Raw genomic sequence first — 16,998 nt, 5'->3', positions numbered from 1 at the left:
CAGCTGATGTTCAAATCTGGAACTTGCTGGTTGGCACAGTGGTGAGTGCAAATGGATATAGTCATACTAGTTGGTTGAAGCAACTAGTTAGTTGAAGCAAAATAAAAGTCCAGTGGCACTCACTTTTGTGAGTCACAGCTCACGTCATCTGATATGTGATAGAAAATCATATGGGGGAAATTTTATGGGGCAGGTTAGGGGGTGGAGGAGTCAAGGCTTGGTGTGAATTACGTCTAAAGTATAAATTTTAGTCTGAGGGGAAGAGGGAGGAATTGTAGAAAGGATAGGTGTGGATCCCATCATAAATCAACAGAATTAGCAGTTACACATATACTGGATGCTCAGGAAGGCCAGAGGACCAAACACCTAAGCAAATAGTTTGAGGAAAAATTAATTGATACTAGTATAATGAAAAGTTATACTAAGAACAGCCATAAAAATTTCTTTTAAAATGTGGGTCCTGTAAAGCCACTGTAGTGCTGAAGAAAATCCAAGTCACTGTTTAAACTGGAATTAGAAGTAATGTTTAATTTTTTTATGAGTTCTGTTTTAGAACGTTCACTTTGTATATTTCCTTTGAAGTGTTCCCCTTCCTTCTTTCTTTCTTTTTGTAGAACTGTGACTATTGGGTCTGTACCCCTAAGGTGTTCCATTGGTTCATTCTCACCTCATCTGGCAATAAACACTTTCTGGTTCTTTGCCAGGCAACAGCTGGATTGGCTGTGTAGATACTTTGGGGTAACCTTTTGTGTTGTGTGTATTACATGGCAGGTGTTACTTTGAGTTGTAAACCACCTTGGAATGTATTAGCAGAAAAGCAGTGCCTCCTTAAAGATGGCAAAATTACTCCAGCGTAGGTTTTCATGCGTCACATCTGACTTCAACAGATGAAGTGAGCTCTAACTCACATGGGGTTTGTGCTGGAATAAATTGTTGGCCTTTGGAGTGCCACTGGATGTCTGTTTTTCTTTTGCTGTTATAGATTAAAATGGCTAACCACTTGAAACTCTTTGTAGTGCTGTATTTTACTGCAGCTTTATAACACTGAGTCAGTAGATAAACTTTTAGTTCAGCCTCTTCATTACAAGCCTTTTTAGTATTCAGGAGCATGGGATGCTCTGGATTGACTAAGCCATAAAGTAAGTGTTTTGTTTTCACAAGCTTGGCTCTTGTATAGATAAGTTTCTTTAGTCAAATATTTTTTTCAGTTAAGCACAAAAGTATCTAGCATGCTATTCTTATGCTACCTAAAGTACAGTGATTGCTAGACATGCTTTCTTTTCCTTTGTTAAATCTGTTGCACAGTAAAGTGATGGAGCTCTTTTTAAAATGTTTCCTTTGGAATAGGAAAAAAGACAGAACACCCTGACCAGACAGAACTCCCAGACCAGAGGATAAATAACTATAGGAATAATGTATATTTTCTGTTGTCGTTTGGAGCGTCTGAGTAAAGAAAAGTGAAAATAAAGGCAGAAGTAAAAAAAAGAAAGAAAAAAACCAGCAAAAAAAATTGAGTCAAGAGAAAATATTAATGTATTTTTAAGTATTTTAAGAAATATTGTTATGAAATGGAGTTGTACCATATGGAGATAATGTCTCTGCAGCCCATCCATGTCCTGTTTCCAAAAGTCCATACAATATACAGTTCAGAGGATGTTATCAGATATTAATGTGATAGAATGACTTTAATACAGCATATTTATACATTTAAGCCAAAAGGCTAAGAAGCAATGAAGAAACTGTTTCATATACAGCTGTATCATCCAACTGTGATTTGAGATATGTGAGAGCAACACACCAACCTGAGACACCTTATGCTACAGCCAAGAGGGACTGGTTCACAACTACTCCAGATCTATTCCTCAGATACTACCCTTTATACCTTCTGGACATCACCTTCCTACCAAATAGTTTAATCTCATAGTTTATGGATTCTTTCTACCTTGTTGTCTTCACAAGTTTGGTTGCTCTGGCTCTCATTGTTCTGTGATCTGAATAATTCATCCCCTTTCCCCATGATACCCTGTGGTCTATTAACCCTTTACATTCACAAATTATGCACAGCTGTTTCTTGCTTTCTAGTTCAACAGCTCTTTCTTTTCTAGTTCCTACAAAAATTGCTGAAAGAAGCAGAATGTTAGACACTATATATTTTTTTTAAAAAAAGATGATTAGGGAGAAGTGGCAAATAGGAAATATGTTCAAGTATTAACATATTTATAGCTTTTGTTATGAGAATTATAAGGCCTGCATCCTCCACACTGATTATATCCCTGCTTCTTTTATTTCAACGTTATTGTCTTGCTCTGCCTGTTTTCCTTTCAGGAAGGCACTTTTATAAAGAGAACAGGGCTGCCATGGTGTATGCTATATGTTATCTCCTCGTTGTTGTATTAACCTGCTCTTACTGCATTCCTTTTTACTTTTGTAATTCCATTTTCTGTCTGCTAGTCTTTTGCACTGTTCCTAATTTTTGTAAGCCTAGCCCAATTGCTTTGTTAGTTAGAGCTCTCATGCAATTTTATTGCATTGTTGTACATCATATAGTCCACGGATCTCTGTGAGAAAATAAGTGCATCAAATCAAATTAGGGACTTTTCTGGTATTTGTCAGTCTGGTCTGCTAGCTGCCCTCCAAGGCTACCAGTCTCCTTGCCTGCCTGCACTCTTCAATGGTGTCTTGTCACATCCTTGTTCTAGCTCCTTTTGAGTGAACTCCCTGGCCTGGAAATTGACTCTGGCCCTACATAGCCTCCTTATACTACCTTGATGTAGGACTAGGCTTGCCAATTGCTCACTGGAAGCAGGAGACCTCCTACCCCTGCCATCTCAGTTCACCATTGCTTAGCTGAGTGATGGAAGGAAAATGGAGGGTAAAATAGGGGCAGGCAAATGGTGAAATACAGGGCATTCTAGAGTGATGACACCTCTTTTGGTGCTACCACCTTATATCCTGTTGGGTGTTACAAGTCAAAACACTTCAGTATTTACAGGGTTAATGATGTTATGATCAACAGGAAGTCACATGTTTGTTTGTAACCAATTTGTTTAGACAATAGAATGCCCGGGAACTTTGGAGCTAACGTGCTAGTCTGATTGGAAACCAATGTGTCAAGTATTTAGCATATTGGCTTCTCCTTCCTGTCTTTGTTCTGACTGAAGAAGGAGACTCCATTCTTCCTGCGTTTTACCTTTTAGCTGTAAGGATGTAGGCATATTAGCTCTTTGTTATTTTATATCCTGTGTACCTTTTCCTATGTTAGGTTTATAGTAAACTTTTATATTTTAAACACACCATGGACTTAGTCTCTTAATACTTACTCTGCTGACACTTAAAAGAATCTCAACATATCCCCATTTCCCACTAGTTGCCGTATTTGGGGCTGTTACGTAAACTCTCTGGTGCAGACAGTATTTCAGTCTGACCCTGCTGTAGTGTGTATCTCTGCCTGTGATCCATGGTCAACATTTGACTGGCATTATTACTTTCAGATTTCAGGTGGGAGGCTCTGGCATCCTTATCACTATGTGTTGTGATTCTGGTGAGATTTGTATTAGGACTTTCCAGCTCATAATATTATGTTGAGCCTTATGCCAATTTTCATAGGTTCCTCTGCATGGTATGGTTGTTAGATAAGTATGAGAACTCAACAAAAATCCTCTTCACACTTTCTGCTGTAGGGAGTCTTGTCCCCATTGATTTGTCTGCTGAGGATACCTTGTCTGTTGCAGAGAATTCTAGGAAAGAGTTCTGTTTAAATTGTTAAAATATCATTGTTATTTCTTTATACCTCACCCTTCCCCCCTCCCTCCTCCCCATTTATTTGCTTTCTACCTCTTTCTCTTCCCCCTTCCTTCCTCCCTCTCCCATCTATTTGCTTTCTTTCACCTTTCTCTCTTTCTCCTTTCCTTCCTTTCTCTTTTTCTCTCCCTTCCTTCCTCCCCCTCATCTATTTACTTTCTTTATCTCTCTCTCTTTCTCTCTCCTTCCACCTCTTTCATTCTTTCCACCTCTCTCTCTTAGACAAATAAATATAATTGGACAAATAAATATCATTATCAATATCTGTTTTTACCCCTTTTGTTTTTATTTTTGGCAGTCTCATTTAATGTTAACAAAAAGCAAATTTGCATTTTTTTCCAATAAAAACACGTGTGTAATTTTTGTTTACGTCTTGCAGCTCTCAAACAATTTACATTTGTTCTATGCGGCTCTTACATTAAGCTAGTTTGGCCACCCCTGCACTATACTATATTGAAAGATTCTTGACAATGAACACAAATTACGAACTTTCAGCTAGCACTTGTATTTTCTATTACATTTTTATTCCATCCTTCCTACAAGGGGCTCACAGTGGCATATATTGTCCTTCCTTAATCATTATTCCATTTCAATCCTGTGAGGGTGGTTAGGCTGAGAGAGATTGACAGACCCAGGATTACCTCATGAGCATCATAGCTGAATAAGGATTCAAACTTGAGTCTTCCCAGCCTAGTTAACACTCCGCTGATTGTACTGTACTGTTTCCACTGTTCCAACACAGATATCGCCACGAACAGCCCAGTAAATCCAGATTTCTTGGAGTTTAGACAGCTGTTGTTGAAATCATTATGACTAAACTTGGTGTCACAATTTGCTGTGGCCTCAGACCAGGGGTTCCTTTGAGTACACTGGGAACACTCTCCTTAGTACCTACTCAGCCACTGTGACTTACCATTTACGCACCAAATGCCCAACACCTTGCTCACTGCAGCTGCCACCTTAAGTCCAGAGCCTTTCCACGGCCCACCCAACTCGACTTTCCTGGTCGCTGTATAGTCCTCAGAGGGCTTAGGGAACTCTTTTGTCTCAAGTGAGTCTTTACCCTAGAGTCCTCAAGCCCCTTGTAATGATTCCATGTTTTATTGTGTGTGTGTCTTTAAAAGTGGTTTGTATGGATGTATGGCAGACTAGGATGCTAAACTCAGGCAAGTGATATGATTGGTGAGTGACAGAGAGGGGGAGGGGTTTTGGAATGAATGCTGTGTGGATGAACCGATATGTCAGTCAAGAGTAACAGTTAAGGATGACAGTTAGATAGTTCTGAGTTATACAGTTAAACAGTACAGTTAAACAGATAAGAAGAGGCTTCCCTGTGTGGGTTGCTTAGTTCTGAGTTATACAGTTAAACAGTACAGTTAAACAGATAAGAAGAGGCTTCCCTGTGTGGGTTGCTGAGTTCGGAGTTAAACAGTTAACCAGAGAGTTGATGAGAGAGTCAGAAGAGAGTGTGCTGTGTAGGAGCAATATATATGAGAGTTGTCCTGAGGTCTCTGTGTGAGACGTTTCCTATGTGAAATAAGAGTAAAGTCTCTGTGATATGAGAGTTACAATTGAAAGCTGAGAGTCTCTAAGAAAAGTACTGTGAAATATTGTTACAAAGTGGCTTTATCCTCCCTGTCAGTAAAGGAGAGGCTTGTGAGAGACACCAAGCATATGATCAAATCATTCCCAGAACTGTTTACCTTGTTCACCCTCGTGTTTATACCTTCGTTAAATAAATCCTATTTACTTCAAGTTTACCAGCTAAGTAAAGAAAAACCCTAAGAATAAAACATAAAGAACATTTTAAAGTAAAACTAGACCTCCCCAGATAAGAGGTCGTCACACCCCTCCTTAAAAATCTTTCCTCAGGCTCGTTAGGCACACTTTGGCCCCTAACTCTGACTCTGCAGTCTGGTCTGATCTGGCTGGAGACTTCTTTTCTACTAGCTTGCCATCTGGTGACCAAAAGTCTTCTGGAGGTTCCCAGGACCTCTGGGGTTGCCTCTGTTTCCTCAGGCCTTTGCCACCATTGAGAGTGGCTCCTCTACTGCCTCTGCGAGTCTGTTGCTCAGGCTTCCATCTGCTACTGCTGGGCTTCCAGGTGCCAGCATGGGCTCCTCCTTGGCTATAGGAGCAATGTTTTTTGAAGGTCCCAACTGGATGGCCATATCCCTCCCTCCCACTGGTGATGGCTTCCATCTGCTACTGCTGGTCTTCCAGGTGCTGGCATGGGCTTCTCCTTGGCTATAGGAGCAATGTTTTTTGAAGGTCCCAACTGGATGGCCATATCCCTCCCTCCCACTGGTGATGGCTTCCATCTGCTACTGCTGGTCTTCCAGGTGCTGGCATGGGCTCCTCCTTGGGTATAGGAGCAATGTTTTTTGAAGGTCCCAACTGGATGACCATATCCCTTCCTCCCACTGGTGATGGCTTCCATCTGCTACTGCTGGTCTTCCAGGTGCTGGCATGGGCTTCTCCTTGGCTATAGGAGCAATGTTTTTTGAAGGTCCCAACTGGATGGCCATATCCCTCCCTCCCACTGGTGATGGCTTCCATCTGCTACTGCTGGTCTTCCAGGTGCTGGCATGGGCTCCTCCTTGGGTATAGGAGCAATGTTTTTTGAAGGTCCCAACTGGATGACCATATCCCTTCCTCCCACTGGTGATGGCTTCCATCTGCTACTGCTGGTCTTCCAGGTGCTGGCATGGGCTTCTCCTTGGCTATAGGAGCAATGTTTTTTGAAGGTCCCAACTGGATGGCCATATCCCTCCCTCCCACTGGCGATGGCTTCCATCTGCTACTGCTGGTCTTCCAGGTGCTGGCATGGGCTCCTCCTTGGGTATAGGAGCAATGTTTTTTGAAGGTCCCAACTGGATGACCATATCCCTTCCTCCCACTGGTGATGGCTGCTTCCCTCCCAAGCATGGATATCTTTAATCCTGTCCAAGCAATGGGAGAGCCCCAGCTGCTGATTGGGCCCACCGGGATCCTCAATCGGTCACCCCTGGTTTAATTTCAAGTGTAGGGTTGTTTCGGTCCCTAAAGAAGGGGACGTGTAAGAAATGCATTGGTGTACGGAAGTCTTTTTGTCCGGCAAAGAAAACAGGTAGCCAGTATGCAGAACTACAGTTTAAATCACATTGTACCTGATGTGGGGTTGTTGGACAATGTAGCATTGTCTTTGTAAAGCCCAGCAAAAGAATAGTGTGATTACATTTTGCTGAAGCTTGCCAACATTTCTTCTGCAGCAAATGGTAAAAATGTTTGTTTTGCAATTTAGAAGCAGATAGGCTCATTAGTGAGTTGATTCAGAGAGAATACTTTTTTCTTGTTTAGTGCTGGATATGTGATTGTGTGATTATTTGAAAGAAATATACTGGTTGGATCCTACGGATCCATTCTCCTGATGGAGGTGCTTTTCCCCAGCAGAAAAAGGCTTTCTCTGGTGCAAGGGGTTTTTCTCTTGATGGAAGAGTCTCTTGTGTCGATGGAAAGCTCTTTCTGTGGGGGCATTTTCCCATATTAGCTGAATGGAACCAGCCCATTGAAATGTTTTCTACTTTCTACTTATATGAGTTGTCTGAAATCAATCATGAAAATGATAGGAAATATGCTTTTCCTTCCAGGTTGGTGGATGACAGATGTGTGGTTCAACCAGATGCCGGTGATCTTTGTAATCCTCCTAAGAAATTCAGAGGTAAGCAAGTGAGAGTTGATTTGTATATGAGCAAATAATCAGTGGATTCTTTTTTGTCAGAGCTGCTCTAACATCTTAAAGTCAAATCCTTGGTTCTGTTGCTTTGTGGGGTTTTACAGTAATTTCTAACTACTGTATGTTGAGAAAATGCATTTTCTCCCATAGGTAAGTGCCTCAGTGATCTGGATAAATCATGAAACACTGGTAAATGTTTACTTTGCAACATAGAAGTGCTACATGTTCACATCGTTCTTTTCTTTCTCTACTCCTCTGACCTACAGGTCTTGAGGAGTATCAATCTACCCCAGCTATGAAAGAAAGGAAGGATTCAAGCCAGAGAGGCAGGCTGTACTATATTAGAGAAAATGTCTTGTCACAAACTGCCCGAATTCTCATGGCCTGAGCAAGGAATTTAGCTTGAATGTATTTGCTGGCCTAGGATCCATTACAATTTTAGAATTAAAATATTTAGGGGAGGCTTGTTTTGCTGGCACATAAATGGCTCGGTCTATTTCTCTCTAGCCTCCCTATGCCATGGAAATTAAAATAAAGCATGCTCCACGGTTTCTATGATCCCTAAGCCACAACCACAGTATCTTTCTGAAAATGGTATACCTAATATATGGCCTTCAGAAATTGCAGAGGGTAAGACATTTAATCTTGCAAGCATAATTGCTCATCTGTATCTCGGAACTGTAAGGCTAAACAAGTATTTAGAGAAAGCCTGTTTGATGTAGTGGTTAAGAGCATGGACTCTAATCTGGGAGAATCGGGTTTGATTCCCCACTTCTCCACATGCAGCTGCTGGTATGACCTTGGGTAATTTATAAGTTATTTCAGAGCTGTTCTCTCAAGGGCAGGTCTCGAGAGAGTTCTCTCAGCTCATCTACGTCACAGGGTGTCTGTTGTGGGGAGAGGGAGGGAAAGGAGATTGTAAGTCGCTCTGAGACTCCTTCGGGTAGTGAAGGGCGGGGTATAAATCCAATCTCTTCTTCACTCTCTCTCTTCTTCTCTGTTTTGGAATTGTAAAGAGTGATGGAATTCCCATATGGAGAGAAGAGCCCGACAGATAGTAATATTGATACCAGTCTTCATAATAAACTACTTTATAGTCTTATGGGCTATGGGCCCTCTAACACAAATACTACTTTCTCTGGGCATTGTATGATACACAGGTTTTCTATTATAGCCCAATTCCTCAGACTGGAGAAATTATCTTGTTTCATATAATATAATAAGCCATTATCCTCAGAGAACGTTATTTTGAGTTCCAAATTAAATCCAGTATCCAAGCCCTAGATTCAACAGAATGCTGGCCAAGTTCCAGTCTATGGATAGTACCAGCCACATATTTCATGTAGTATGAATGTAGTATACACAATATTAATTGATTAATGTAAATATTTATACACAATTACTTCCATTTTCATTCCCCAATATCCCTTTTCCTTTCTGTACTCTTATTTTAAAAATATTTTTAAAAGATTAGAAAGTAGTGGAGCCATTGGACATCCCCGCTTGACTCCAGACTGCATAGTAAATTTTCCTGTCATTTGCCCCTCTGGCCCACATCTAACCTGGGCATCTGTATCAGCCACAGCAATCTATGATCAATCATGGTTTTCCTGAGTGCTAGCCTAAATGTGTCCTAGGAATCGAATTGAATGCTGATTTCAGATCCATGAAATAGCACATAGCTTTCCCTGAGTGCAGTGGGTATATTTTTCTGCCAAATGAGAAAATAATAAAGTGATTAATAGCAGAGGCTCCCTCTCTAAAAGCTGCTTGTTCTAAACCCAGCATGGATTCTGAATATATCCAGTCAATTAACTTCTACTATAAATTGGATGCATATATTTTACTAATTATCAGTAACAAGCAAATTGGGTGGTAATTACTTGGATCCATTAGTTGGCCTTTCTTAAATATAGGGACAGTAAGAGCATGTTTCCATTGATCTGGTATTTTACCTATTGAGTTACCTCTGGTGAATAAAGGTGCCAGTAAAGTGCTCCACCACTGTGGATTGCTCTTAAATATTTCAGCTGGCATTAGGTCCGTCTCAGGGGCTTTGCCTGCTTTCAAGCACCTTCTCAGAATAGCCACTTCTTTAGATGACACCAGTGGCCATGCTGGTATACTATGTAACTCCTCTAAAACATCCCTAGTATTGGTTACATGTTTGATAAATATATTGTAGAAATGGATTTCCCAGGTATCAGCTGAGATACAAGAATTCAAGGGAATGCATATGTTAAGACCATCCAACACAAGATTCCAAAAAGCTCAAATACCATTATTTTTAAAAGCTGCAATGAGCATCTTCCAGCCTCTTACTTGAGATTCATATTCTTTTTAATTATTGATTTTTGATGGAACAGGGCTGTTTGACTTGTAGAACCTGTTGTGCCCTCTCCTTTTTAGGTTGACACCTGCAGGATGGAGCTATTCCTCTTCCTTCCACTAGGGTATTCACTGCCATCACCTGCTCATTTTAGGGGTTCCTGCTGGTTGCCACTGAGAAGAACAGGACTCTCAGTTCCCCTTCCTAGTTCTGAGGCCTGGCCTCAAGGTCTCCTGCTACCCAGCGCCTGGTTACAACAGGGCCTAAATGCTGCTTTGGGGTCCCCTGGAGTGCCGGCCACTTACACGTTGAGCACTTCCCTCCTCCTTGGGGGTCCTTCTTGCACAATAGCATGTCCCAAAAATGGTTGGGGAAACTATGTGGTACAGAGATCCAATACCAGCATCAAAATATTAAAATATTAAGAAAGGAAAAGTTCACAAGCATACTTTAGCACAACACCACATCAGCAAATGAAAACAAAAGAAATTGGGACTAAATGCATTCCTTCTGTCTGTGTTTCCTACACATGACCTAGCTAGATGTTACACTAGAGCAGGCACAAATAATCTTAAAGAGTTTTGAGTTTGATCCCTTGTTGTTCCATTTTACCTGTAAGGCCACATGGTTTGAACCAACATGGCTGCTGCAATGAACAGCCCAGCCAGAGCGCTGCCCCTTTGTTGAAGGTCTAGCACCAAGAGACAAAAGAGAGCGTCTTCTCCTTGCAGGCAAGTTTTGTTAATCCCTGTCTCCACCCACTTTACATCACTCCCTCTACACCTTTGACCTGGTCCACCCAGGTCACAAGGTGCATCCTGGGACACACAGGTGCATTCTGGGTGCCCTCCTGGAAGGCAGAATCAGCATGGGTGCTGTAAGGGAAGATCTTGTCTCACTAACCTGTTAGTGTTTTTTGAGGGAGTGAACAAATATGTGGACAAGGGGGACCCAATAGATGTTGCTTACATTGACTTCCAGAAAGCTTTTGATAAAGTTCCTCATCAAGGGTCCTAAGTAAGCTCAATAGTCACGGGATAAAAGGACAAGTCCTCTTGTGGATCAAAAACTGGCTAATTAATAGGAAACAGAGAGTGGGTATAAATGGGCAATTTTCTCAGTCGATGGTGGTAAGCAGTGGGGTACCACAGGGATCAGTACTGGGTCCGATGCTTTTTAACTTGTTTATTAATAATTTGGAGTTGGGAGTAAGCAGTGAAGTGGCTAAATTTGCAGATGACACGAAGTTGTTCAGGGTGGTGAGAACCAGGGAGGATTGTGAGGCACAATCTATTATGCTCTTCCCTCTTGTACTTATATACGAGAAATCTCCTGTTGGATTCACTCCCATGCGACCATTCAAATTAACCAGGCCTTTAGGTGGAGCCTTGGGACAGTGAGGCTTGGGGTGGCAAGCAGCCTCAGGAGGGTATGATGCCATAGACTCAACCCTCCAAAACAGCCATTTTATCCCGGAAAACAGATCTGTGTCGCCTGGATAACAGTTGTAACTCTGGGTGATCTCCAGTCCTCACCTGGAGGCTGACAATGGTGGTTCTCATGGAGGACATGGCTGGAGGGTTGAATCTATGACATTACACCAGTCCAAAGTTCCTCCCCTCCTCAAATCCCACTCTCTCCAGGCTCCACCCCTCAAATGTCCAGGAATTTCCCAACCTGGAGTTGGCAACCCTATTTCCTTCCCAGCCAACAGCCGACCTACCTTTATCTGCCTCTCTGTCTTCTGCTTTCCATCTCCACCCCCTAACCTATACCTAGGAAAATTACAGTCTTTCTCCACAGTGGGGACCAAAGCAGCTTTCATTATTCCCTCCTCCTTTTTATCTGCATAACAACCCTGTGAGGTTGGTTAGGCTGAAATATGTGACTGGTCCAAAATCACGCAGTCAGCTTCCATTGCAAGATGGGGATCTGAACCTGGGTCTTGCAGACTACTTTGAAGCTCTAACTGCTGCACCTCACTGGCTTTGATAGGGTGGCTGCTGATGAACGGTAGCAAGCAGCCGAGGCTAGGTGAGTCATGCAAATCGGGGGGACCTGGCAACCCTAGACTACTGCCAGGCCTAGAGTTGCCAACCTCCCAATGGGACCTGGAGACCCCCCAGAATTACAACTGGACTCTAGACAGCAGAGGTCTGTCTCCCTGCTGAAAATAGCTCCTTTGGAGGGTGGACTCTGTGGCATTATACTCAGCTGAGGCCTCTCCCTTCCCAAACCCAGCCCTCCTTAGAGTCCACCACAAAATCTCTGGAAATCCCCCAGCCTGGCACTGGCAACTCTTGTGAGGCCTGGTCCCACAGCTCCCTTCCTCCCTCACTGAAAGGCCAAAAGAGGCCTGGAAAGGGCCCTTCCCCCACTCTTTTACTGACAGAGCCAGTTAGAAGCCCCCCCCCCAAACATTCTAATCTCTCACAGTTGATGCCTGAAGCAGATCCCTACAGAGGCCATTTCAAAAGGTTTTTGGGGGAATTCAGCCGTCCCTGAAGGGATTTTTTTAGTTTTTGGATTTTTCTACAAACCAAGGAAGTCTACTGACTATGTAGGAAAAGCTGTTGGGGGAGAATGAGCCCCCTGTTGGTGGAAATAAGTATCCGCACAGAAAAAAAACCTCTGGAAAATAGAATAAGGATGTTAAAAATATAAAGGAATTTAGAGAGGTTTCTTCTCTAATCTTAAGGGCTCTTGTCTGCATCTTGTCAAGAATGTCAGACAGAATTAAATAAAAGAAATGGTGCTGGGTGGAGCTAGTATCAGGTTGCACCTTCTTGGAAGAAGGAAGATTGACAGTCTGCAACTAAAAATATAGAAACCAGAAGTTGATCTAGTGTCTGTTTCTAACCTCCAATGAAACTTCTAGAGCCAGGGGATTCAGAGACATTTGTTAAAGATGCTCCCTGGATGTGATGGAGCCCACTGGAGTCTGCCTCCAGTGGGGGATAAGATCTTCCCTCTCTGCTGCACATGCCCTTTGCAAACCTCCTCCAACCTCTTGACTTCCAGCTGGGAAAGATGCAACTGGAGGGGGCAATTCATGGCAAAAAGAGACTGGTGGAGGAAGGATTCCGTGTGGCCTGCAGCTCTTTTGCTTGTAATCTCTCCTAGCTTCTTGTGTTACAGCTGAGTTTCATCTCCCATGTACTCAGTTCCAGGTGGCCCTGCCCTCCTGTGTGTTGAGAGTCAAGGTATTTAGGAGGATCCTGCCTCCAGTCCCAACCTGGGTGCTCAGCTGCAAAACTGGCAGCCAAAAGCACGTAGCAGGGATTGTTAAAGAAAAGTAGGCAGATCCTTTTCTGTTTTGTATGCTGGTTCTTTTATTTTTAGTGGCCTGCTGACAATTGTCTTTTCTGTTTCATAACTCCACATGATGTTTTGTATTGTTTCCTTAAACAAAGGTGAACTAATTGCTTTGGGCTTTAGGGGAATTTGATACGTGCCAAATTCTGACTTGCTCATTTGGCTTCTCTGACACTGTTTGCCAAGGAATTTGTTCAGGAATGAGTCCTTTTCATGTTCACAACTTTTCCCTGTGAGCGACTAGTAGCCCTTCTTGGCCTTCTAGCTACAGTTACATCTCAGAATGTTGTTTCCATTCACATACATGTGTACCTTGTTTATTTGGGAACTGTTCAAAAAGCCCATTGGCTCTTGGGCTTCACTGCAACCAATGTCTCCCTGTAACACGGAAACAGGAAAGCGTTTAAGACATTATTTATATGAGAAGTACTTAAAACGTCTAGCTTTAGTTGCTAAACTCCTTCCTGTTAGTGCAAGTAGAACATACAAAGCAAACTATAAGATTTTAAAAAGTGACGGCTCATCTTCTGTACAAAGTCCTGTATGGCCTGCAGGTCTTTGTTACTTGCTGGTGCTTAGCTGCCCTGAGTCTAGTGAGAGAATGATATTCAACTGCTCCCAAGAGAACTTTCCGCTCTCTCATGCTTGTTAGCAGAGCTTATCTTCAAAGCCTTGGGTTGTTTCTTCTCACCAGTGGATGCCAGGTGCAAAATGGCCTGGCTCATCCAAATATTTGGGATAGCTTAATTAATGATTATTTGACTGGTAGCCAGCATTTGGTGTATAAGATGCCTGGGTTTAGTTATGCATGTGGTTTCGGATTCTGGCAAACCTCTCTGTGTGTGTGTGCACACTTGATGCCCAGCTGATGGAAGTTTAGTTTGCATTTTCTGTAAGTTTGATGCTTTATTAAAAATCTCTCTGCAAGCAAAACTAGATCTTGTGTATCATTTCCTTGGGATTTCTGCAGACCTTGGAGTTCCTGGCCAGGGCCACTTACAAGTCCTGATTTGGTTCCAGGATTTGGTTCCAGGATTTTGGTTCCAAATAAGAGTGTATTGAGACAACTTTCCTGAGAGTTCTGCTTGGAGTGCTCAGATGTGTAGTTTCATGGCTACTTTTGTTGGTGGCTGCACTAAAAACAACTTTCCTCATAAGAACATAAGAAGAGCCCTGCTGGATCAGGCCAGTGGCCAATCTAGTCCAGCATCTTGTCTCACACAGTGGCCAACCAGTTCCTTGGGAGGACCGACAACAGAGCATAGAGGCTGAGGTCTTCCCCTGATGTTGCCTCCTGGCACTGGGATTTAGAGGTTGACTCCCTTTGAATGTGGAGGTTCCCTTTAGTCACCATGGCTAGTAGCCACTGAGAGACCTATCTTGCATGAATCTATCTAATCCTCTTTTAAACCTGTTTATGCCTGTGGCCATCTCTATATCCACATTTTAATCACTCTCTGTGTACAGAAGTATTTCCTTTGTCCACCCTAAATCTACTGCCCATCAGTTTCATTGGATGCCCTTGAGTTCTAGTGTTTTGGGAGAGGGGAAAAAAAGCTCTTTGTCAACTCCAGCCCATGCATAATTACATAAACCTCTATCATGTCCCCATTTAGTTGTCTCTTTTCTAAACTGAGAAGTCCCACACTCTTCACTCTCTCCTTATAGAGAAGGTTCTCCAACCCCCTAACCATTTTGGTTGCCTTCTACTTTACTTTTCCCAGCTCTGTGATACCCTTTTTGAAGTACAACTAGAACTGTTCGGAGTATTCCAAATGAGGCTGCATAACTGACCTATACAGGAATTACAACGTTCATTACAAAATTCTTAAAACAATGACTTTCCTTTTTCTGAATTGGAGAAGAAGATTTAAATTGCTTGCATCCATTAGACAAGTACAGTATGGATGAAATGGAATAGTTCCAAAGACTGATGTACGAAACAGCAGTAATACTTCCACCAACTGATTTACAAAATAGGAGGATGCGCCCCTCCAGATTGAAGGCGATTTTGTTTAATGACTTCTTCAAGTTGCTTCCAACAGCGAGTATACTTTCAACAATTCTTTGGAACTGTTATACAGAAAGAGGCTATGGGTGGGTGTCCTGGTCTTTGGCACTCAGCGTCAATTTGCTGTGGTGATCTCAGCAGGGTATAATGACACAGAGCTTACCGTTTTCTTCAGGGGAACTGATCTCTGCCATCCAAACAATTGGGTGCCTGCTGCACTATAATATGTGGAAACCTAGCACTGCTGAATTAGGATACTGTGCCTCATAATTCCAAATGAAATATATTTATTTATAGTTGAACCAAGTAACAGAAGGACTTTTATTTTGAACTTGCTAATAGAGCATTCTTGGGCATGGACAAGCAAGAATGACTGGGATTTCAGTGTTGATGCTACCTCTGACAGGATAAGTCTAAACTTATGTAAAACTAATAAGGCCAGTTGTGGAAATAAATGAAATGAGCTCTAGAAAGAGGCTCTGGGAGAGTGCCCCTGCCTTGGGCACTCAGCGTCAATTTGCTGTGGCAACCTCAGCAGGATATAACGACACAGAGTCCACAATTTTTTCCAGAGGAACTGATCTCTGCTACCTGAAGAACAGTCGTAATTTTGAGTGATCTCCAGCCCTCCCCTGGAGTTTGGCAACAGTGGTTCCCCAGGAGGAAATGGCTGGTTTGGAAGGTGGAGTCTATGGCATTGTACCTGTCTGAGGTCTCACCCCGTCAAAACCCCATCCTCTCCAGGCTCCATCCCTCAAATCTCCAGGAATTTCCCAACCTGGAATTGGCAACCCTATCTCCTTCCCAGCCAACCATCAACCTACGTTTATGTGCTCCTCTGACTTCAGTTTTCCATCTCCCCCCCCCTCCCTGCTGGAGAGCAGTTGTAATTCTGAGTCATCTCCAGCTTTCACTTGGAGATTGGCAACAATGGTTCCCCAAGAAGAAATAGCTGGTTTGGAGGGAACCATTATAGCCCTCCCCTGGAGATTGGCAACAATGGTTCACCAGGAGGAAATAGCTGATTTGGAAGCTGGAATCTATGGCATTGTACCTGTCTGAGGTCCCACCCCTCCTCAAACCCCACCCCTCAAATCTCCAGAAATTTCCATACCTAAAGTTGGCAACTTTATCTCCTCCCCTCTCAGCAGCCTTTGTGTTCTGTACAGCAACCCTGCAAGGTAGATTAGGTAGAAAGTCTGTGGCTGGTCCAAAATAACCTAGGCAGCTTCCATAGGGAGGCTCCTGCTGTACAGGACCAAGCAGTCCTAGAGAAGTAATGCCGGTTAGGAGGTATGACATCACCCTGAGTGTGCTGGCAGGCCTAGGGTTGCCAACAAAAATAGCTTGATGCAAAGGAGAATGGGAAATTCTCCATATCTCTATTTTGCCTTAAATTGGTTTTGATGCCAGCAGACTGAGAAAATGCCAGAGGCTCTAGTTGGGTGCCTCATAGTTAATGGACAATTCCTAAAGGTTTTCCAAAACACTACTCTGTCCACATTCATTTTCTACTCTCACAGCGTTCCCTGCCAGAACGCAACACATCCTCAGCACTTTGAATTAGTACCAAAGCTTTAAGAGCTCTCCTGCTGTCACCTGGAGATTGGCAACAGCTTGTTTGGAGGGTGGGGTCTATGGCATTGAATCTGTCTGAGGTCCCCTCTTCCTCCTCCTCAGACCCTACCCTCAGCTGGCTTCATTCCTAAAATATCCTGGAAGTTTCCAACCTGGAGCTGGCAACCCTATGTCCTTTCTAGAAAATCATCAGCCTACCTTTATCTGTCTGTCTGTCTTCAGGTTTACATCCCCCCCCCCCCTCAGCCT

General features: G+C 42.9%; 1 protein-coding gene across 1 annotated transcript in view; it reads left to right on the top strand.

Moving 5' to 3' along the window:
* ITPR2 (inositol 1,4,5-trisphosphate receptor, type 2) overlaps positions 1 to 16,998 on the top strand; it is a 326,434-nt gene that overhangs the window by 26,397 nt on the left and 283,039 nt on the right. The window contains exon 2 of the mRNA XM_015429433.1: positions 7,431 to 7,501. Within this exon, the coding sequence (XP_015284919.1) occupies positions 7,431 to 7,501 (71 nt within the window). The remainder of the gene's footprint in view (positions 1 to 7,430; positions 7,502 to 16,998) is intronic.

Source organism: Gekko japonicus, unplaced genomic scaffold (genome assembly GCF_001447785.1).
Source record: "Gekko japonicus isolate JY-2015 unplaced genomic scaffold, Gekko_japonicus_V1.1 scaffold169, whole genome shotgun sequence".
In the NCBI taxonomy this organism is placed as follows: Eukaryota; Metazoa; Chordata; class Lepidosauria; order Squamata; family Gekkonidae; genus Gekko; species Gekko japonicus.
The sequence above is the reverse complement of the archived record's forward strand: the minus strand, read 5'-3'. Positions and strand labels throughout refer to the sequence as shown.